The following is a 24,724-nucleotide window of genomic DNA, read 5'->3' on the forward strand; positions in this document are numbered from 1 at the left end:
AACTTATTTAGATTTTTACCCCAAGTTGCACAAACTTTGCTTATGGTGAGATGGTTAACTGCAACTCTGTCTGATATTGTGTTTGAAATATTTGCAATAATCACATGACAACATTTCTCATAGTTACGTAAATGAAAATCTAAATAAATTAAATATAGATGATCAACTGCCTCACAAATTTGATTTTCATAATCATCAGCTGTCCCCCCTGGCAACTATTTAAGAGCAATAACAAGGCATTTATCTTTGGATGTACAATAAATGGTGTTGACGTGAATACCCTATTGTGTTGTTGCATCAAACCCTACAGTTAGTTATATACAAATAAAAAAAGTTACATATAATAAAAATACTATCCAGTGCAGGTGTAGATGGTCCTAAGGACAAAAAAAAGTGTAATAAATATCAAATTTGCTTTCAAATTGGTATGTAATATATAAACAGAATTAAATAAATAATATTTTAATAACATTTACATGCTAACCTCTAAAGTGAACATCAATAATTTACTAATATAAACCTGTAAAAATGACACATACTTTGTTGAATAAAGTATGCGATTTGTATAATTTACAAATTGTAATTCTTGATAAAATTAAAAATTAAAGATAATAAACAATAAAAGATTGTCACATCAATAAATAATGTAAATGTTACTTTGTTCTACTTCTGCAGACTTTTCTTCGAAATCTAAAAGAAATTGACTAATAAACAATAGTCAGTACTCAAATAAGTCAAATATTAAATTTTTGCATTTTTAGATGAAAAGATTGAATAGTAATTTTGAAGAGATTACATAGAACAATTTTTGATCAATAGAAAATACTTTAAAAGTTATTTTATCATAAAACTATAAAATAACTACTAAAGCATTGTCAATACTATTGTATTATAGTGAAGTATTGTCAATACTATTGTATTATAGTGAAGTATTGTCAATATATTATATATTTATTATAGTGAGTATTGTCAATATATTTATTATAGTGAGCATTGTCAATATAATATATATATATGTGTGTGTGTGTGTGTGTGTGTGTGTGTGTGTGTGTGTGTGTGTGTGTGTGTGTGTGTGTGTGTGTGTGTGTGTGTGTGGGTGGGTGGGTTTTTTTTGAAAAGATTGCATGGAACAATTTTTGATCAATAGAAAATACTTTAAAAGTTATTTTATCATAAAACTATAAAATAACTACTAAAGTATTGTCAATACTATTGTATTATAGTGAAGTATTGTCAATACTATTGTATTATAGTGAAGTATTGTCAATACTATTGTATTATAGTGAAGTATTGTCAATACTATTGTATTATAGTGAAGTATTGTCAATTCTATTGTATTATAGTGAAGTATTGTCAATACTATTGTATTATAGTGAAGTATTTTCAATACTATTGTATTATAGTGAAGTATTATCAATACTATTGTATTATAGTAAAGTATTGTCAATACTATTGTATTATAATGAAGTATTGTCAATACTATTGTATTATAGTGAAGTATTGTCAATACTATTGTATTATAGTGAAGTATTGTCAATATATTATATATTTATTATAGTGAGTATTGTCAATATAATATGTGTGTGTGTGTGTGTGTGTGTGTGTGTGTGTGTGTGTGTGTGTGTGTGTGTGTGTGTGTGTGTGTGTGTGTGTGTGTGTGTGTGTGTATTATAATAAAGTTTTGTCAATACTATTGTATTATAATGAAGTATTGTCAATACTGTTACTTTTAAATTATTACCTAAAACTAGTATTATTAAAACTATTACATTATTTATAATCCAGTCAAAAGACTTATCTCGTAAATTTTTTTTTCTATCTAAAAGTTTTGATAAAATATCTATCTAGCAAACATCATAAATTTGATAAATAAAATTTTATTGAGTAGATTCTTAATATAACTAAAGCCTCTTTTTTATTAAAGTAAGATATGATAAAACAAGGAACTCACTATGCATAAAGTATTTTTTGTTTTCCATTCCAAAAATTATTATAATCTAAGTAAAATAATATATAATTTGAAAAAAAACTTTAAACAAATCCATTCCCCTTCTCCGCTGTGACCGATTTCTGAAAAACAGAAATTAAGTACCAAAAGTGCTATATTTTTTAAACTGTCTGTTAGATAATGCTTTTTCCTGAAATTTGGCATGTGCAGAGAAAATAGATGTAGAAAATGGGCTATAGGGTTTTAAAATTGAGCTCAGCCTTAACTAGACAAAATCCTAACATGAGAAGATCAACGAAATTTTCGTGAGCAAAAAAATCAAGGAAAAAGTTTAGTAAGCATACATAAAAGTTATATTAAAATGAAGCTATACCTTTCTTTTTTTCATAAACAATATATGTTTATATATGTTTCTAAAAAGAAACACATCAAAAAAACGTTTGTCTGGCGCTACCTTGAAAAAAGTTGAAACTTTGGTGGCACAGAAATTTTGCACAAAATTCGGCTCCGAAAAACGGGATTTCCGCGTACCTATTAAAGGGCGCATTGAGGGATCCAAAGGGAGTGCTAATCTACCACCTACACCTCACAAAGAAAAACTTTTTCTTTAAAAACGAGTTTTTTTTTTATGAAATTGGTAATATTTATGTATAACAAATTGTTATTATTTTGTTCCACATCACTAGCGAATATCACAGAACTATCTTAAATATGAGTGTTAGGTTGTGGGTACTACCCACAATAAATACGAGTGTTAGGTTGTAATATCCTGTAATATAAAAGAACAATATTTTCAAAAACAACCTAATTTCTTTTCAGATTTTTACCCTTATTATTCCTATATATAAATTGTATACGTCATTAAAACATTTTAGGTTTGAGAATATTGCTTATTGATTGTTATAGCTAGCCCAGATAATTTGCAACACTCTCAAAACAAAAACAATTGTGAGCAAGAGCTGATTTAGATTGTCTTTTGTAATGTATAAAATAAAAGATTACAAACCATTGTAGCATAATAATCTATACGAAAAAATTTATAACCTGATGTTCACAAGTGTGTTTTGATATAGTAAACTGATTACCAAAAGAAATAACTCTTAACTTACCACACCTTTATAAAAAACTAAGTGTAAAAAGGTAGAAACAAAAAAAATTGTTTACATACAAGCTCATGTTGATGTTTATTTCAATTTCAAAAGTCAATACATATAAAGCACATGTTTGTTGATATAAAGCTTATATTTTTAATAGCAATTGATAGTAAATAATATTAAATAAAGCAACAAAGTTTGATGAACTTTACATTTATTATGCTATTAATTTATTTTACATTATATACATACTCCTTTAGAAAAATAAAAAATGAAAAAAAAACTTATTTTTTATTTTTCTAGAGCAGAAATACTTATCTTTCATGTTTCCAAATTTTATGAATAGTTTTATTATGTAAACTTTTTGGTATAACCAATATAGTCGAGTGTGCTTTTTTTCAATTTTTGTGAATACCTCTTGGATAATAATATAAAAATAGAGACGTTTCATGTTTTATCTTGAAGTAATATTAATAAGTTTTTTTTTTTTTAAACTTCTTCAAATGTTAAAGCTTGTTTTGGCGAAGTTTTTTTTATTACAATAGTTTCCATAATTCATCTTTAACTGGTTAAGTTTTTTAACTTCAATACTCTTTGCGAGCTTGTAATATCAGCGCTTATTTATTATGTAACTGTACAAAAGAACTGTTCAGTAGAAAACAAATATCACTTTTCTTGTAAAATTTTCCAATAGATTATTAATATACAATTTTGATCCTATTTATATATAAGTTAAAATACCAGACCATACTATTTTTCACAAAGTGTTTGAAGGTTTAAGAATGATGTTTTATTAGTTAAGTTAAGTAAAGAAAAATATTAACGTACACCTTATCAGCCTATTCTAAATTTAGGTTAAACAGTAACTTCTTCAGAGCTCGTAGATTTACATGGACCATGTAAGCTAGTTTGGTAAAACATCTGTAAAAATTTTCTTTTTCCAAAAAAATTTGAATGTTTAAATATTTATAATTAACAAGTTGGTATAAAGATGCAGTAATGAGCTAAGAACAACCTCTGTCTCAGCTTAAAATGTATACTTTAAGTACTTTGCCAGTGGTCTAGTGCAACTGCATATAAACTTTGTATTGAGCATGCTTTATAGAACATGGACATTACATTTGATGAGAAACACATTTAGAAATCTTGCAAAATTGCACACATGCAAATTCAAGTTAAATATTTCAAGAGTTTATACTTACAAAACACATTTGATAATAACAAAAATATTCATAGCATGACAACTGATTTTGTTCTTTTTTTGATAATTTTATTGCATTTTTTTAATTACTCTTCTTTCATTAAAACGTTTAATTTTAACCACTTAGTTTGGTTTTTTAAATCTTTTTTTTTTTTCAATTATTACAATACAAAAAATGCCACAATCATTTGCCATAATCGACGCTTATTTGGTTAACTTATTTGACTTCAATACTTTTTCTTGCTTTCAATGTCAGTGTTTATATGTAACTGTACAAAAAGTTACTGTTCAGTAGACAAACATAAATTTCACTTCTTTTGTTAAATTTTCAAATAGTATTTTATATAAGTTAATGTATGCTGCCAAAATTTTTTCTAAATTTTTAAAAGTGTTAAATGGTTTAAGACGATGTTTTATTAGAGTTATGTAATAAAAAAACCGTGGTTGAAACAAAACATGAAAACAAAAATCTCCTCAGAGCTCAAATATTGACATGGAACATGTAAGCTAGTTTTGCAATCAGTGCAAATTTTCTTTATTTAAAAACTCTAATGTTCAACTCTTTATAATAACCATATAAATCAATTTATAAATAAAGTTCTTCACCAGTAGTCTGGTAAAACTCCATATAATTTTTATATGCAAAAGTACTTCACAAGTTTTTTTGTTTTTTTTTAACATCTTCGCTTCCAACAGGGCTGCAAGCAGCCACTAATTAAAGTTGGAAGTTACTGAAGGAGAAAAGAGGAAGATTGTAGAGCAGGATAACGATTGACGGAACACTTAAAGGATTGCAAATTATATGAATCAGGAAAACAAGACGAAGGAACCGAATTCCAAAGAGCCAATGTTCGAGGAAAAAAACTAGACGAATAAGCGTTTTTGGAGCACTTAGGAACAGCCACAGAAAAAGGATGAGACTTAATTGAATAACGAGTAACACGAGAATAAATTTTAGTAGGTGGCACAAGAAACGCTAGCTCTTTAGAGCAGTGCCCATTATAGTATTTGTAGAAAAGAGAAAGAGAAGCAAAATTACGACGATGTGATAATGGTTGGAGGTTGGCTGCAAAAGCAGCTCCAACTATGTTTACAATGCGTTTTTGCACCTTGTCTAAAAGAGAAAGGGCATCGTTAGAAGATCCGCCCCAGATATGGCAACATACAAGGTTGGATTTGAGATTTATAGAGATAGAGAATAGAATCCGAAGTAAGAAAGTGACGTGCTCGATAAAGAGATGCAACCTTAGCAGATGCTAATTTTGCAACTGATTTGATATATGGTTTCTAAGAAAGATTGGAAGTAAGAGGTAATCCTAGAAGATGAAGAGTAGATGAATCATTGAGTACATCACCATTCAAAAATATAGGAAGATCTAAATTATTGCGATAACAATTGGCTGAAAAAAATTGAGTTTTATCTGTATTGAAGTTCACCAGCCACTGTGAGCCCCATGCTGTAGCAGAAGTGAGATCTTTTTCAAGCTCAAATGCCCCCTCCAAGCAATCAGAGAGTGTTGGTTTCTTATCACGGCAAGAATAAATAGTAGTATCATCAGCAAACAATGCCACCTTAGATGTGAGAATATCTGGAAGATATTTGATGTAAATTAAAAAGAGTATAGGGCCAAGGATAGAAACTTGAGGAACCCCTGAAGTTACAGAATAAGAAGAAGAGAGCTGTCCATCAAGGACAACTTTTATACTACAATTGGAAAGGAAGGATTCAATAATTTTAAAGATGTTGCCAGATACACTGTAAGAAGAAAGCTTATGGAGAAGACCAGCATGCCAAACTTTATCAAAAGCTTTTGAAATGTCAAGAGCGATGGCCTTAACCTCTCCACCTTTATCTAATGCACGATAAAACTTATCTGTTATTACTGTTAGCAAATCAGCTGTAGAACGAGAAGATCGAAATCCATATTGATGGTCAGAAAGTAAATTATCAAGATGAGAGATTAACCGTTGTTAATTAAAGATTCAAAAACCTTGCTTATGATAGGAAGAAAACTAATGGGCCGGTAGTTAGACGAATCAGATCGCTCTCCAGAATTTTTGAAGATAGGGATAATGGATGCCGCTTTTCAGCAGGCTGGAAAACAAGACTCTGATAAGCACTTGTTAAATAATTTTGAGAGTATAGATGACAGTTCTGGAGAACACTTCTGCAAGACAATAACAGGTATGTTGTCCGGGTCACAAGCTGTTGAAGAGTCTAGGCAGGAAATCACTTTAGATACAGAAGCTGGAGTGATACGAATGTCAAGCAATGGATCAACCTGTTTGTTGGCAATATCAGGTAGAACGCAACTAGTGGAATCAAGAGATGATATTGATGAAAAGTTTTTAGCAAACAATTCAGTTTTGTCTTTTGGTGAGGTGACAAAGTCTGAGCCAAACAAGAGAGGTGGAATTAAAGATTTGCCCTTATTATTGATACTATTAAAGATTCTCCAGAAGTCACGAGAGCCTAATTTTTGAGATAAGATGCGAGATTTCATGACCTGAGAATAGCTGGTTCTGGCGTTAGACAAAACCTTTTTACAATGGTTTCTAGCAGTAATAAACAGACGTCTGTTTTCTGGAGAATTGTTTTGCTGATAAATATGGAAGTAACGGTTTCGATTGGCAATCGCAGCTGCACAGTGTGAGGAAAACCATGGAGGAGAGTGAGGCTTGACCAGGAATTGTCGAGAGGGAACAAAAGATTCTATGCCAGCCTGAATCCACGAAGTTATGTAAGACGCGCATTTGTCAATAGGAAGACAAAAGATTTCTACCCAAGGGCCATCACGAAGAAAATCACGGAAAGAATCCCAGTCAACTTTACTGTAGTTGTAAGAGATACAATAATAGGGGAATTCAGGTGATGAAGAAGAATGAGATATTAGTTTTAGAGAGATCAAACTGTGATCAGAAGCACCTAAGGGTGAATGTGGAGAAACTGAGCGCTGACTAGGATCAGAAACAAGACATAAGTCGAGTAGAGAAGGTAAATGATTCGGGTTGTCAGGAAAGCAAGTTGGAAAGTTGACTATTTGAGTTAGGGATTGTGAAAGGCAAACGTTGTGGGCTTTAAAGTCTGCAGAGTCACTGACACTAGAGCCAAGCCATTCAGAGTGGGGAGCATTAAAGTCACCGACAACAACTATATTAGCTGATGGATAAAGAGAAAGGGCTTGGTCAATATGATCAGAAATAACATCAAAAAGAGTGCAGTCTTGAGATGAAGGAGAGCGATATAGAACAAATAGAAAAGCAATAGAGTGAAGTGGTGCTAAACGAAAGCACATAAAAGAATAGTCTGTGGATTCAAACTTAGTTTCACGACAAATGGGTGAATTCTTACGAATATAAATGCCCAGTCCAAGCATGTGACTATTGGAGTCTTTACGAATTAAAGGAAGAAACAATCAACACTAAGATCGCAAGATGAGACAGCTGAACTCAAATTAGTCTCACAAAGAGCATGTAGGTCTGGTGAACTTTGCAAGAGATAAGGCTCAACAGAAGAAAAGTTACTTCGAAGACCACGAATATTAGTGAACGAAAGGTTTAGAGAACTTGGTGATGATAATGGTTTTTTGAGTTTTATAGTTTTTGGTACTTTATTCATTTTAAAATTAGATTAAAAAACTTGACTCAAAGCATATATAGTACTCAGAACACTGTTTAATAGCCCAAGCAATAGCCTCATTACTACTAATAAACCCTAAGCCGTAACAAACGGCTCCAAATATGGCCTCTGCAATGCACACCAAAAGTACAAACAGGTACACCATCCATGCGCAACATGACACTGTTAATACTTTAATATTTTTCAGCTGTTGATGGAATCAACCTCTCTGAGAGCTACCACAGAGTTCGGGACACCTGACTACCACCCGGCTTCAGAACCATAAAACTGAGTTTTAGAGCTGTATCCTCATTAGGAGATAATAGAATGAGTTGCCTAGTCATAAAAACAGAGACACAAGCAAAACCCATGTATTGAGTCAAGAAGATCCAGCATTCAACATCCTAAACTGAAAATAATATATTTAAAATACATCTGCGCCAGCCTAATAGATGAAGAAGGGGTGCGAAGGTGGTCAACAGATAGAATCTGTTTACCCCTAATGTCTTTGCCTAGGAGGCCTTCTACAAGACAGTAGCCGGATGCAATTTAACATCTGCCAAAGATGAGTATTTTTATCGAGACACCATCTCTAGCCTTTATTCAACCAAGAGCCCCAAGGCAGGGGTATTTTAAGTCGGAGTTGACATCTCCTAGACTTTGCCTAAAAAGGCGTATCCTACAAGGCAGCAGGACATGAAGCAGATTGTACTGGGTTACATGTTACCAGTAGCAGGATAACCTGACATGTCAAAAGTAGCCTGAACAACTGTATATAAACCTTGTATTTGAGTATGCTTCAAGGCCAAGAACATATTTTACGAGAAATATATTTATAAATCTTTTCGAATTTACTTCAACACATACATTTTTTTTCCATTTCTTTAAATTAACAACAGTTAAAACCTCCATCACCAAGGTAAACTTTGTTGAAATTTTAAGATTTTTACGAGTGAAAACTCTCTTGTACAATTAGATTTTGATACCTTTTAAATACTTTGAAGAGTACCAAAATAAAAATAAATTTTCTGTATTGATGGTAACACAAAACCTGTATTGATAAACTTAGTTTATTAATAAAATTAGTTTATCATTACTATGAAATTCATTTCGATAATCTGTATTGATTATAAATATATTTTTCAGCAAAGCACTTGCCTTTCTTTCAAAATCAGCGAATCAGATTGCTCATATTTCTGTCTATTCTGAGCCTATCTTGATGAAAATATTTTTTGCGGTATGCCTTTCATCAAATTAAGAACAAGAGATGCAGAATTTGATACGGTTCAATCTTTGGAAATAAAGTGAACCGTCCCTAGGTAGCCATGATAAAATGATGACCATGCATCAAGACAGATTGGCACACTTTCAGCTTCTGATTAAGCCAACTTTTCCTTGAGAGGAAATTTTCTTTTTTCATAAGTTGGATCCAGTATATTTCTGTACTATTTTTCGCTATCAACTTAGTGATTAAAACAACAAGAGCATGGTGCCTCAAAACTCCAGCATCATTGACAATAGACGACGGTTGGAGGTCAAGAAACATTATTTCAAATATTGACTTGTGAAATTTGTTGCCTTTTTCAGAAATAGAGTCAATTTTTAAAGAATCTTGAGCCCAGTTTGGAATTGTAGATTTTAACATGTCAATTCTTTGTTTTTTGATCGTATATTGAAGATTAAAACTGTCTTTCTTTGTTTAATTTCAATTCAGCTTCTTCGTTGATTTTGGATTTTCAGAACTTTCTGGCGTAAGTTTAATGTCAGGATGATGATTCTTCGGTGTGACGTTAGCCACACCTTAGCAGATGCTAATTTTGCAATGGGTTTGACATACGGTTTCCAAGAAAGATCTGAAGTAAGAGTTTATCCTAGAATATGAAGTTCAGATGACTGGTCGAGTACATCATCATTCATAAATAAAGGAAGATATAAATATTTGCGGTAACAATTGGCTGAAAAAAAGTTGGGTTTTATCTAAATTAAAGTTCACCAGCCACTGTGAACCCCATACTGTAGCAAAATTGAAATCTTTTTCAAGCTTAATTCCCCTTTTCAAGCAATCAGAGAGTGTCATATCAAGGCAAGAGCATCATATCAAGGCAAGAACAAATGGTAGTATCGTCAGAAAACAATGCCACCTTAGATGTGATAATACCTGGAAGATCATTAATGTAAATTAAAAAGAGTATAGGGCCATAAATAGAACCTTAAGGAGCCCCTGGAGTCACAGGATATAAAGAAGAGTGATATTCATCGATTACAAAATTTATACTACAATTGGAAAGGAGGGATTCAATAATCTTAATAACGTTACCGGATACACCGTAAGAAGAAAGCTTATGAAGAAGACCAGCATACCAAACTTTATCAAAAGCTTTAGAAATGTCAAGAGAGATGGCCTTAAACTCTCTATCTCTATCTAATGCACGATAAAACCTATCAGTTATTACTGTTAGCAAATCAGCTGCAGAACGAGAAGATCGAAATCTATATTTATGATCAGAAAGTAAATTATTAGATTCAAGATGAGAGATTAAATGTTTATTAATTATAGATTCAAATACTTTGCTTATGATAGGAAGAAGACTAAGAGAACGGTAATTATACGAGTCAGATTGCTCCCCAGAATTTTTTTAAATAGGAATAATAGATGCCGCTTCCCAGCCGGCCGGAAGACAAGACTCTGATGAGCACTTTTCAATTAGTTTTGAGAGTATAAACGACAGCTCCGGAGAACACTTGTGCAAGACTACAACAGGTATGTTGTCCGGACCACAAGCTGTAGAAGAGTCTAAGCAGGAAATTACTTTAGATACAGAAGCTGGAGTGATACGAATGTCAAGCAATGAATCAACCTGTTTGTCGGCTATATCAAGTAGAACGCAACTAGTGGAGTCAAGAGATGATATTGATGAAAAGTTTTTAGCAAACAATTCAGCTTTGTCTTAGGTGAGGTGACAAAATCTAAACCGTACAAGAGAGGTGGAATAACAAATTTGACTTTATTAATATACTGGTACTGATACTGGTAAAGATTCTCCATAAGTCACGAGAACCTAATTTTTGACATGAAATAAGAGATTTCATGATCTGAGAATCTTTTGTATTTATGAGAATCATGACCTGAGATTTCATGATCTGAGTTTTTTTTTTGGGATACCAAAAGCATTACAATTTTAATAATTTTTTACCTTTTAATAAAACTTCATTTATAACCTAAGATATAATGGCTGATTAGATTTAGTTAACAATTAAATTTAAAACTAAACAAAAATCTTTTAATACATACCAAATTATATATTTTTAAGATTAACTAGAATTTAAAATATCAGCCAACCTTCAATACACATGTTATTCTTAAAATGACATATCATATAAAATCATGGCTGTAATATCATTTATGGCATGAACTTAAGTATTTATAAACAATCCAAAGAAAATATGTATGCAATATAAAGATGCAATATAAAACCTATGTTCATGGAAGTATATAAGTTATAAATAAATAAAAAATAAAAAAACAATAACGCTACAGTTCTAAGATTTCTTTGACATTCGTTTGGCAACATTTTTCACCAAACTTAACAAATTCTTTTTTCTGAAAATACATTTTAAATAACATTATTTAATTTAAAATATAAATATTGGCACATTTATTAACTCGGTAATTTCAGGTTCAAATTTAGTTGATTATTTGCTTGCCTTACTTCAGTAAGCAATCTGACGTCATACTTTACACATGCAGACAGCCGAATGTTAATAAAATAGTAATATCAGAAAAAATTTATTGCAAAATTTGTATTTTAATAACATATAAAGCATTGGGTTTTAAAAATTCGTTTTTAATTGTTCTTGCTTGGACTATTTTTCACGAAGTTATCATTGTACACAAAAGACTTAAAAGCGACGTCGTTTGCACGAATCAAAAATGCCGGCTGCGTAGTGCTATCATTCAAAAGATAGATTAGTGTTGTATAACTTTTGATGAGAAATAAAATTGCCCAATATAAAAGTATGTATATATAAATATATGATGTTGAAAGTGATGCGACTGCAGCAGAGTGGGAATGAAATATGTTTAGGTGGTTGCACACTTACACGAATTAAAAAAATATATTCAGACCTAAACCGTTACCCGATAATGGTCTATATGTTTCAACACTACGTGCAGCTGCAATAAAAACAACAGCTACTACGAAGTTACAAACCTTCAATTATTATACTCCAAGTATTTTCAATGATTTCTAAAAGAACATTGTAAGTGTCAAACCGGTAGAGCCAACGTCTACCACCCCAACAACTACAGCATTTGATAATCTAATTTCTAGAAAATCAATTTGTACTGGGAATAACTAATTTGTGCATACTGGATCACATTTGAACACTCCAACACCACACAGTTTAAAGAACATTTATAATAAACCATCTTTTTCATCAAATACATTTGACGAGAATTGGTAGTATTCTCCTTATAAAACTACCTCAAAAGAATTCTCAGAAATCTTTGAACCCTCACTCTGCTACGACTGTTACTACTAATATTGAGTTTAAAATAAGTCAACTGCATTTTTTTTATGGTTTTATAAAAGTTTTATAAAACCATAAAAACATGCAATTTTTTTATAAAAATTTTTATAATATTTGTTTTGCTTGTGGTTTGATATTTTAATATTTTTGGAAGATTTCATTTAAGATATATAATTTTACACTCGCAACGTTATGTTGTATTCTTTGTATCAACGTTAATTCATATATTTTGAATCAGTGTTTGGTTATAAATATTGGGTCAATCTTAATTCATTTACATTTAATCAACGTTGGGTTATTTACATTGGATCAACGTTGATTTTAGATCCTAAAAACAATCAAGTTTTGCGATGCTTTTACATACGTTGACCCAATGAATCTGTGCAAGCTATTTTTAGTTGCGTCAGCTTTTTATTTATTATTGTTAAAAAATGATGTTAGATCAACGATGGATTTGCATCGGAAAAAACACCAGACGTTTGCGATGGTTTTCCATACTTTGACCCAATGTATGTGTGCAACCAGGGTAGTTACAGAAGCATGCGATCGGAGGTTTAAAGCCATCTCTGGGTAATTTTCGAGAGATCTGTTAGGGAAAAGGTGCTCTTTGATAATACCGTAAGGACTTCATAGGGCACCTATAGTAAATAAAAAAGTATTTTAAATTTTGTTTTACATTGTTATTTATGCGGTTGCTAAGTTAGAAAAAAAAAATAGGCTAATACTTTTTTTACAAAGGAGTTTCCTTTGAGAATTGATGTAACTGTCTAATGTTGACGTATTTTATTCAATTGAATAAAAAATTCGCTGGAATAATAAATAAAAAATATTATAAAAAGTATTGTCAACAATAGAAAGTAAGGTAAAAGAAGACTGCTGCAAATGCTCCAACGCAAAAATCTTAAGTATAATATAACTTATAATTTATATTTAGATTAGTATAATTTATCCAATTATTCTATAACAAGCCTATTCACTATGAACATTTTTTATTTCCAACATTGTGTAACATAAAGTCAAAATGGGTTGTGTCTCGATCCCACTCGCAATGATTTTAACAACTTTTATAATTCGCTGGACAATGCACTATTTAGGGATAAAGGTATTGAGTGTACATATATAGAATTGTTTAGGGATAGACGCAGTAGAGTGTTCATATAATGACTGATTTATGGAAAAGCACAGTTAAGTAAACACACATCGCCTGATGGTTTTGGTTTGGAGAGGCAGTATTCTATTCCATTAATTCATTGTTCGGAAAAATACTAATATAATATAATCGTTGCGAGTGAGATATGATCTTGACACAACCCTTTTTGTTTATTGGTTTTAAAACTAATATTTTGATTCATATATCAGTTTTGAATAATTAACCATTTCTCCGTCCTGAAAATTTATAGTAACGAAGAAATACAATGTGCTGTATCAAAAATAGATAGTTGCTGCATTCACAAAGGTTTAAAGTTTGTAATTTCTGGGTTTGAAATAGGGGCAAAGTTCTTAATTTTAAACCCGGGCACCATTGGCGCCCTCAAAGACTCTAAATTTACTGAAATATATAAACCATTACTTTGAAAATAATTATCTAATAATACCATGGAAAGTTTATATTGCAGTTAATAATATTGTACTATTTTTAAAAAGCACCTATACTGATAGTGGACTTGGAATTTACTTAGAACAACCAGTTGAATCTGTTCCTCTTAAGTATATAAAAATATGGATTAAGTATAAGAGACTACAAAACCTCTCTAAGTTTGCTAAGCAGTTAAAGTCAAGTGTTGCTGATTTTTCAACATTTAATAAATAGTAAAAATGTTTGTTATTTAGCGTAATATTATTAATCCTTAACTGCTTACTTGTTAGTTTAGTATTATTAAATCTAAATTGAAAATTCGGCAACGCTTGACTTCAATTGCTTTGCAAACTCAGACTGGTTTTTGTCGTCTCTTATACATGTCGTTATATTAATAATATAACGGATGATGCGTAAGTTATTGGAAAAAATAATAACGTCAATAACTTATTTATAAATGAAAAAAAAAACTGTTATTATATTTTTTTTATATATTTATCTTTTATTAAAAAATTGTTATTTTTAAATGAAAAACACCAGCATCTGCAATTGATCTCAATTTTCCTCAGACGTCTTATAAGCAACTGTAAAAAGTTTAAATCGATTTCTTGTAGTTTTAATTTAATTTGATCAATCAAAACTTTCTCTGTTGAAGCTTGCCAATCTCCCTTGTAAACCTTTTGTGCCAAATGTCCCCAAAGATTTTCAATTGGTTGTGCTTGAAGCACATTTGGGGATTGGATTCTTTATCAACATTATAGATATATTGGTCTATGCAATTTAGAGAATCTTCAGAATAACAATAACCTGCTAAATCTGGCCAAAATAAATACTTAAAGTCTCCATAATAAGTTTGAATGAATGGAAGAAGTCGTTTTCGTAAACATTCATCAATATAGATCGATGAATTAATTGCTACAGCCTTGGAAGTACAAAACAATGGCTCGGACATACCACGGTCAGATATGGCTGTCCATATTAATAATTATTTTGAAAAATTCTCTTTTCCTATAAAACAAACACTTTTTGGGCATATTTTTTTGTTTGTTTGTGTAGTATTCATAATTTCCAGGCATGTTGTCCCCCTGCAAAACAAAACTATTTTTTATCATCAATGACCAGAAGCGATTTTGTGTTATAGAGTTGGTTAACTAGTTTCCTGCTTCTTTTCTTTACTCTTAATTGTTGTTCTATAGTGTATTTTGGAGTCTTTTCACGTTTTTTATATTCAGTATTCATTTTTTTTACTGACAACCTAATGTCGATTGATTTACACCGAATTTAAAACCATTTTCTTTTTCTGACCTTTTTGATTGTTGACAAGTCTCGTTCGGCTTTCTTTTCTTCAGCCCAGGATGTTGGACAACCAGGCTGCTTTCTACCAGAAAAGGATTGAACAGATTCAAGACTTTTTAGGCTATCATATAATTTACTTCGAGCAAATCCTTCGTTTTCAAAATGATTTACGATTTCTTTTTTTTTAGATTAAGTTTATATACAAAAAAATATTTTGATTCGCTTTGTTCAGCTGCATTTGACCTATTTTTAAAATAATTTTGTTTCAAATAATAAAGTTTAAATAATAAAAAACAAATTATTATGTTCATAATACTAAATTCAGATTTGTCTGACGATTTCCGCATTGCCCGTTATTGTTGACCTACAGTAGTCTTAAAACTGTTGCTTCTGAAGTATTTTAATAGCATCAATGTAACTTTTGATTAAGTATAGATAAAATATTACTAATGTATTCTAAAGCTTAGTCAAGATATTTGTTCAAATTAAATGCATTTATTAAGTTTTGTCATTGTGATTTTTATACGAACACTTTTTTTCTATGTTCAAGGTGTCCACTCTGCTGAAAAAATTGAAAAAAATGGAAAAAAATTGTTTTTTAAAAAATATGCTAGAAAAACTGGAAAAATAATGGTTTAAGCAACATTGATGTTGAAAAAACTGGAACTTTTTTATCTATTTGCTGTTTAGTTTACTTAACAGCAAATAAAATGAATAAACATTATTAGTAAGATTTAAAATAACCTTAGAAAATCAATAACTAAACACAAATTAACCTACTAGTAACTAAACACAAGTTAACCTATTCGTAGCTTAATTTGTGTTTAAGGTTATTTTAAATTTTACTAACTACATTTATTCCATTTAAAGTTTTATATTTTATAATTTAAATTAGTATTGTTATTTTAGTTAGTATAAATATATAATTAATTAAAAAAGTGAAACATCAGAGAAATTTAAAGGTAACTGTGTTGTGCGATGATAAATTTAAAGATTGGCTAAAATAGGATCTTAGAGATAATACTAAAGCAAGATGTGTGGTTTACAACAGATAAATAGAACTTTCTTCGAGTGGGCGCTCTGCCTTAACAGATCACGTAAAAAGAGCAAAGCACAATATAGAAATAAGAAAAGTGAAAAGATTCTTTGCAAAACCAAAAGAGAAAAGTTCTTTATCATCTGTCTTTTCTAACTCTAATGAGTGAATTACAAAAAAAAAATGACATTAGAATCGTATGTCAAAAAACTAGATGTTACTAAGGCTGAAGTTATGTGGATCATGGTTTTTCTCTACAATCAAATGATGACTTGAGCCATGTTTTTATAACAGTGTTTCTGGACAGTGCCACAGCTTCACAATTTCAGATGGGTCAAGTAAACCTTCAAGCGAGTTAAACCATGGTTTAGTTCCTTATTTAAATCAGTTTTGTTAGAAATTTTAAAACTGTCAGACATCCATGTTTATTCTTTTGATGAAAGTTTAAACGAGGTCACTCAAACTTCTGAAAATCTGGGATGTTAATAGAGATTGTGCAAATGTCAGTTATTTTGGATCAAGTTTTATAGGTTATACAACACACAAAGACTTACTGACTCATTTTAAAGATAATGTTAAAAAATTGGAAATAAAATAGCTATGCCAAATATCAATAGGTGGTCAAAGTCTTTCAATAAATTCAGTACAAGTTTGACTAAAACATTTTCCTATTAACATCAGAACTGGAGAGGCTGTCACAGAAAACTGGAAAGGCTGACATAGTATGAAATCTTTTATTATGTAAAATATATTCCACAGTATGGAATATATTTTGCATGATAGTTCTGCAAGGAGAGAGGATTATGACTTTGTTACTGGTTCTTTTGTCTATCCTCTTAACTTATGCTCAAAAAGGTAACTGCTTCTACTATACTAGCTCCATTTTTAACAAAAATTTAGATGCTTAAGACAACCAAGTTTTTATATTACATTTAGTTACTGGCAATTATAGTAAGGCAGACAACATTCCTTGTGAAATATCTGACTTGCTGACTTATACAAAAGTATTGACAAGAAAACCAATATGACTAGATATAATTTAAAATGTTTCTTGATGGTTTAAGTTTTAGATGGGTTGAAAACAAAAAGGTGGTTAACAAGTTGATCAAAGTGTGAAAAAGTTTGAAATTTTTTTTTCTGTATTGCTTTTGCTAATTCCAAACAACCAAAATGTAAAAGCTATGAGAAATTAAAAAGACACTACAAGATCACTTAAAGCTTTCCAAGTTACATGTCTTTGCTTATATTGCAAATAAAGTTAAAGCTTTTCTGAACAAATACTGGTCAGGCTGTCCAATGTTCCATTTTTATACTTTGATATAAAAAAAATAATTATAAAGTAGCTTGAAGTTATTGCAAAACCAGATGTCCTTAAAAAATGTAGAAACTGAAAAATGTTGAAAGACCCGGATCTTTCTTTGACTAATAATTTGTCACCTGAAAGCTTAAAGCAGGATTTTCTGTTTCTGAAAAAAAAACATCTGAAAAAGAGTAATTTGATTAAATTTTCTCAAAGTAATGATTTAGCTAAAATGATTAATGAAATAAATATCTTGCCCAGATTATAAAAAAAGAATAATGAAAAAAAGATCTTGCCAAAAAGAATTATAAAATAAAGATCTTGTCAAAAACAGCAAAGAAAAAAGAATCTTGATAAAAAGAGTAATGAGTTCTTTAAGGTGGCAAGAAATGTTTTGTTTTAACTGTGAGAAGTTTTTATGACAAATCTTTATTGTATTATTTATTGATTAAACCATCCAGCATTTTTGACCCTAATGCCTTGATGGAGATAACAAAACAAAAATTGATTGATTGTTTAAAAACTTTAATTGGGTATTTCACGAGTTTAAGGATTTTATGACCAGCAATGTGACTTTGTATTTAAGATTTATGGATAGCAAAGTCAAAAGTCTTTAATACAAGGGGGGTGGGAATGAAAGGAGGGTGGGTGGGAATTTTAGTCCAGATCTAATAACGGGGCGGGGGTAAATAAAAGTGGAGGGCAAGCTCATAAGTTCAAACTAATGTTTTTTACATAAAATGCATAAAATTTTATGAATATTAAATAAATTTTGATAAAACAGTTGCACAGTGGAGTATATGACCGAAAAAGTTGATCAAAAATATTTCATTGAAGTTACTGCGACAACAAAAAAATCTTTAAAGTTTCCGCAAAAAAATTTTTTTTAATAAGGTGAAATATTTTAAATATATATTTAACAAGTATATTTGTAAATAAAAAAAACAGTGTATTTATAAATGAAATAATATAAATAGTTATATTTCAAATATAAATATATATATGGAAAATTAAAGTGATGGTTATTGTAAAACATGTCAAATCACATTATGTTACTATTATCTTTACATTCGAAATAGTTTTTTAAAATTTAACCACCGTACTCCAAGCTGTTTTTTCAACATTCGATGACTTGATCTATACTCTTGTTACTCTTAAAAAAACAGCTGCCTTAAAGTGCCATAAATATATTTTTATGGAATTTACACAAGCAGTGTATTTTGAAAAAATTATTTTTTTCTGTAACTTTTTTTAAAGATTTAATTTTAATTAAACTATATATATTTTTATATTTATAAATATACTTTTTTTATTTTCAAATAATATTGTTAAATACAAGGTGTGTTCAAAAAAACCCGGAATTTTCGTTTTTTCGAAAAAGTATTTATTTATTTTTCTACATTAATGTTTGCTCCTTCAAAGTAATTCCTATTTGATACTATGCACTTGTGCCAGCGCTTCTGCCAAATCTTGAAACTCTTCTCAAACTTGATCTTTGGGATAGCCTCTAGTTCATGCAGCGATGCGCTTTTAATGTCATCTATGCTTGTGGAACGACGGCCTTTTAAGGTTTTCTTCATTTTAGTAAATAAGAAAAAGTCACACAGAACCATATCTGGTGAATATGGAGGTTGGGGCATAACTACGGTGTTGTTTTTGGCCAAAAAATTATGAACAAGACAAGTGAGCAGATGCATCATCGTGGTGCAAAAGCCATGAATTTTGCACCACGATGATCCCAAAAAAACGCTTTCATGAAATGAATGCGTTTTTTTCGGATTGCTTTACGTAAACGTCGCATAACTTCAAGGTAAAATTCCTTATTAACCGTTCGACCTTGTGGTAAGAACTCATGATGAACTACGCCATTATAATCGACGAAAAGGTTCTCGATGAAAAGACTTTTCCTAGTCTTCTGCGAGTTTCCTTACAACTACATAATACTACTAATATATGTTAATATATATTTTCAACAAATAACATATATTTTCTACGACAACGACAAACATGTCCCTAGTAGCCCTGTGGTGCGAAGGACTTGCGTATATTTTTTAAATGCATGGGTTAATAGCTAGCACTTTATATTATAAACCACGAATTTTTAAGTTTATTATTTTAATTCGCAGAGTTAAAATAATAATGTCAAACGCGCATGCGTAAAACAGCATTGTTAAACATTTCATGCCCAAAACATTTGAAAAAATGTTATGACACGAGCTAATTGATATGCCAACTTCATTAACAACTTTTCTTATTGGCATTCAGTGATCATTCATAACTATAAAAATTTTTCACTTTTTTTGCATTTTTATTGATTATTGACGTGCTGGGTTGACCGGAGCGTTCGTCATCTTCAACGTCTTCACGGCCATCTTGGACACGTTTATACCACTCGTAAACACTTGTTTTTTTCATAGCAGACTCACCATAGGCTTATGTAACATTTTACAAACTTTGTAACACTTTATTTCATTTTTTACACAAAATTTAATACAAGTTCTTTGACTCTTCAATTCTTCCATTTTTTAAACAAGCAAAAATCGCCGAGCTCATAAAAACATGTCAAACCTTAGCGACTACCACAGACAAAGTAAGCAATGAAAATTGCTGAGAATTTTACCATACTTTAGGGGCATATATACCAACACAAAAAAAAAATGCTGACATTCGGACTCTCCAAACTCGCGAAATTTAAAAATTCCGGGTATTTTTTGAACACGCCTCGTATATATTTTTAAAATATTTCACTTTAAAAAAAAAAATGTTTTGCGGAAACTTCAAAGGTTTTTTTGTTTTTTCTCGGTAACTTCAATAAAATATTTTTGATCGACTTTTACGGTCAAGTACTCCACTGTGAGTTGTTAGGAAATGCGCATTTGACCACAAGCCACGCTAGAATTAAATAGTTTTAAAACTATTTACTTCTAGCCTAGAACTGAATAGTTTTAAAACTATTTAATTTTAGCGTGGCTTGCGGTCAAATGCGCATTTTCTAACAGCTGTTTTTTCATAATTTCAATACGGTTTATTATGCTGATATAGGTTTTATACTTTGGTAAAAAAATTAATATGTCGACAATTTTTAAAGCCTTTTTACACTGAAGTTTTGATTTTTTGGTTACTGAAATAATGATTTTCTAATTTAGTAAATACCTTAAAAAGTAAGCACGACCCGGCTAAATTTTGTAAGTAGACATTATCTCCCACACCACTTTGAAAAAAAATATGATCAGTGATCCCTAAACAATGTTTATTAAATCTTAAATTCATTAAGTATAATATATTTAATAATTTTCAGATTTCTCAAATTTCAAGTGTACTCTTGATTCCTTATTTCAAGGGGGGAGGGGGTTTCGTTTATTAACTTTTTGAAAATTTTTCCACCCACCCTAGGTTTATTAAGAACCCCTTCCTCCCACCCCCTCCCACTTTCCCCCCAAGTTTAATCATTTTTACTTGGTATCAGCAGAAAAATAAAATTTCAAAACTAAAAAAAAAATTCTGTAAAAATTGGCCTTAAAAATTAAAAAATAATCATTTCAGTAGAATTAAAGTTACATTCTTTTATTTTTAATTAATATTTAATTAAAAATAAGAGAATGTAACCTTTAACCTTGAATTAAATAGTTTTAAAACTACTTAGTTCTACCATAGCTTGTGGTCAAATGTGCATTTTCTGACAACTGTTTTATGATAATTTTTTAATGATAATTTTTAATGATTAATTTTTATGATAATTGTTTAATATGCATAAAATTTAATGCAAAATGCATTAAATTTTATATTTTGTTACGTAACAAAACCAGGTTACAATACGTGCAAAATGTCCGTTAATCATACCCCTATAACATTTTACTAGTTTCGTTAAAACTCAATCGGTTGCAATAATTAGGGACTAAAATTCCCACCCACCCTTTATTCATTCCCACCCCCTTGTATTAAAGACTCGAGAGTAGCCAATACAACCAATAGCGTAACGCAACCGATTGTAACGTAATACAACCAATTGCATCAACCACTAACGTTCATACAACCAATTGAGACATAACCTAACGTAAAAAATTCTTCATTTAAGACGTATTTTTATTGCACCTTTTTTTTACGTTAGATTACGTCTCAATTGGTTTCACTTTTAAAAGTTAAAAAAAAAGCAGCTAATTGAGACGTAACGTTGCGAATTGATGTCTCAAATTTAAGACATAATTAAAATATATCACAAATATAGATTTTATTATACGTTACGTTACGTTTTTTTAAAACTTTTAAAATTACAACCAAAAAGACGTAACGTAACATAACTTAAAAAAAAAAAATGTGTTTGGGACATAATTTTATTGCGCTTTTTTTACGTTACGTAACACCTCAATGGGTTAAACTTTTAAATGTTAAAAAAAAAGCCAATGGAGACGTAACGCTGCTATTTAAAACTTTTTTTTTTTCTTGACAAAGTAACTAGTTTAGACGAAGCTATTTTACAGTGAAAAATAAAAGAAAATATGTTAATTAGCAATACGGCAATGATAAACAAACATTTACTGCGTTATCAAGTTTGATGAACGGACACTTTGCACGTATTGTAACCTGGTTTCGTTACGTAACGAAACTTAAAAATTTTATAGGGATATATATATATATATATATATATATATATATATATATATATATATATATATATATATATATATATATATATATATATATATATATATATATATATATATATATATAATGTATATATATTTTGAATTAAAAAATATAAATAGATGAACTTAGATCTTTAAATTGTTTTGAATCTTTTTAAACCTCTTTTTAAATATTTAAATATATATTATATAATGTATTGAATATGTTTAGGTATATGTACCTATTTGTTAACAAATAGGTACATATACCTAAACATAAGATAAGCTAACTTTTTGAGTTAATATTAAACTATTTAAACTAAATTTCCTCAAAAAATACTTACATTGCATATTATCTAAAATAGGATTTATTGACATTGAATTAATCTATTAAAAGTATAGTATTGAAATTAATGGAAATTATCTACATAGAGATTTTTCCAATATCTCAATTAAAAACAGAAGGCCTTTTTCAAAATTAACATGATAAAAATATTTTAAATTTAGGATTTAAAATTTTTTTGTTAATTAAATTTTTTAAATAGTAAAAATTTAGGGGACTTTACAGGTATCCTTTCATGTTTCACCTTTGCACTTTTCTTAATAACTAATCAACATGTAAGTAATTTCCTACAATATTTTACTTATTTGGTTTTTATTTTAATAAAAAGCAAATAGCAGAAATTATCTTTTTCCGGATTTTAACGGAGTTCCGGATGTTTTTCTCAAAACATCCGGAGTTTTTTGAGAATAACATCCGGAACTCCAGTAAAATCCGGAAAAAGATAATGATGTTTTTAGTTTTTCTGTATATTCAAAACGTTTTCAATACATTCAAGTTTAGGTATATATTCTTGCTATACATATCTTTTTTAGGCTTTTTCACTTATCACTCAGACCAATCTAAGAAAAGTTTGCAATAACATAAAACAACTCAGCTAAAAGCAAAATTAGGAGGAATATATATTTCAGATTTTTTCTGAATACTTTACCCGAAGAGATTTTAAAAATATGGTCTGGATAATCTATGAAATAGACAAAATACTGCTTTATTTATTTGCTTTTTAATAAAAATAGCAAATAAGTAAAAACCTAAAGGATTTGTTAAATCGATTACAAAAGAACTTAATCAGTTTTGCTAAATAAAATGTAAAAATTGATATAACAACTTAAGGAGTAGAAACAATTTTTTGCTTCCAAAACTGTTTTTCAAAGATCAAAATTTGATCAAAATGGAGCCATGAAAATGATGATCATGATTATGGAGTAAATAGTGTTGATAACTGTTTTCCTAATTTATATAGCTGAAATTGATAAACCATGGAAGGTTAACCTTAAAACAACAACGGCATTTGGGGTACATGAGCTAATAGATACAAATTTACCAATTTACAACTCAGTGAGACCGAGTGGTTCAACACACAAAAATGTTGGATGCTGTTGCTGCACTTCTGGCCCATTAGAACTTACAGGTACCTCATTTAGATATTTTGTAATGTTTATTATTTTGTTCTTTTTATTTTAAGAAATATATATATATATATATATATATATATATATATATATATATATATATATATATATATATATATATATATATATATATATATATATATATATATATATAAATGTAGATATAGATATACAATGATATACAAACAAAATAACAAATTTTGATAAAAATCGTGATTATCTCAATTCAAGAAACTCTAAATTAAACTATCAAAAAGCAAAAGAAAAATAAAAAAAAATTCTGCTAGCTTTAATTCTTTATCAAATAATATTATAAATTATGACCAATTAATAAATACCGCACCTTAAAAACTGGACAAGAATATGCCCAAGAAAATACAAGCACCTGACCACTTTCTAAATATCACTTCTAACAAAAGGTTTGTAATTCTGCCCAAAAACCTAAGGTAATTTCTTACACATTAATTCAAATATTAGACAATTCACTCGAAAACTTAATTTAAAAGAAAAATTTTTTGAAACCCAAAATAGTGATATTAGTATTTTAAAGAAGAAATCTAATTATAATGTTGTAACAACTCTTCCTAAACTCAATGAAATCATTTCAAAAATTGATTAAGTAGATCCCATTAAACATCTAATAGTTGATTATATTTCATCGTAAGAAAGAAAAATTCTGAAAAAGCTGAAAAAATAAAAGATATTGTTATTAAAAAAGAAAACAAAGGTAGCAGTTTAATTTTGATGGACTCTACATATTAAAGTGATAAGCTTGTCAATCAAGATCATCTAGCTTCATCATTTATGTATGAAAAAACAAACTCAAATTCTGATAGACTAGTTTTCAAAAATCTTTTTAAAATGATTAATAAATATTCATTTATTAATCATTTTAATCATTCAGAAATTCACAAATGTAAAGAAATAATCAAAAAAATCCAAGAATATAGTTCCATATTTATTGAAATGCAACCATTAAACGATGTAAAAGGTCAACCTATTAAAATTCTGGGTTGAAAAACATAAAAT

At 29.6% G+C, this 24,724-nt stretch overlaps 1 protein-coding gene across 2 annotated transcripts in view; it reads left to right on the forward strand.

Moving 5' to 3' along the window:
* Positions 1–24,724, forward strand: part of LOC136081949 (arrestin domain-containing protein 3-like) — a 65,916-nt gene that overhangs the window by 25,143 nt on the left and 16,049 nt on the right. For both annotated transcript variants that reach the window (XM_065800402.1, XM_065800403.1), the window contains exon 3: positions 23,527–23,694. In XM_065800402.1, the coding sequence (XP_065656474.1) occupies positions 23,527–23,694 (168 nt within the window). The remainder of the gene's footprint in view (positions 1–23,526; positions 23,695–24,724) is intronic.

The sequence above is a fragment of the Hydra vulgaris genome, chromosome 06 (genome assembly GCF_038396675.1).
Source record: "Hydra vulgaris chromosome 06, alternate assembly HydraT2T_AEP".
Lineage (NCBI taxonomy): Eukaryota > Metazoa > Cnidaria > Hydrozoa > Anthoathecata > Hydridae > Hydra > Hydra vulgaris.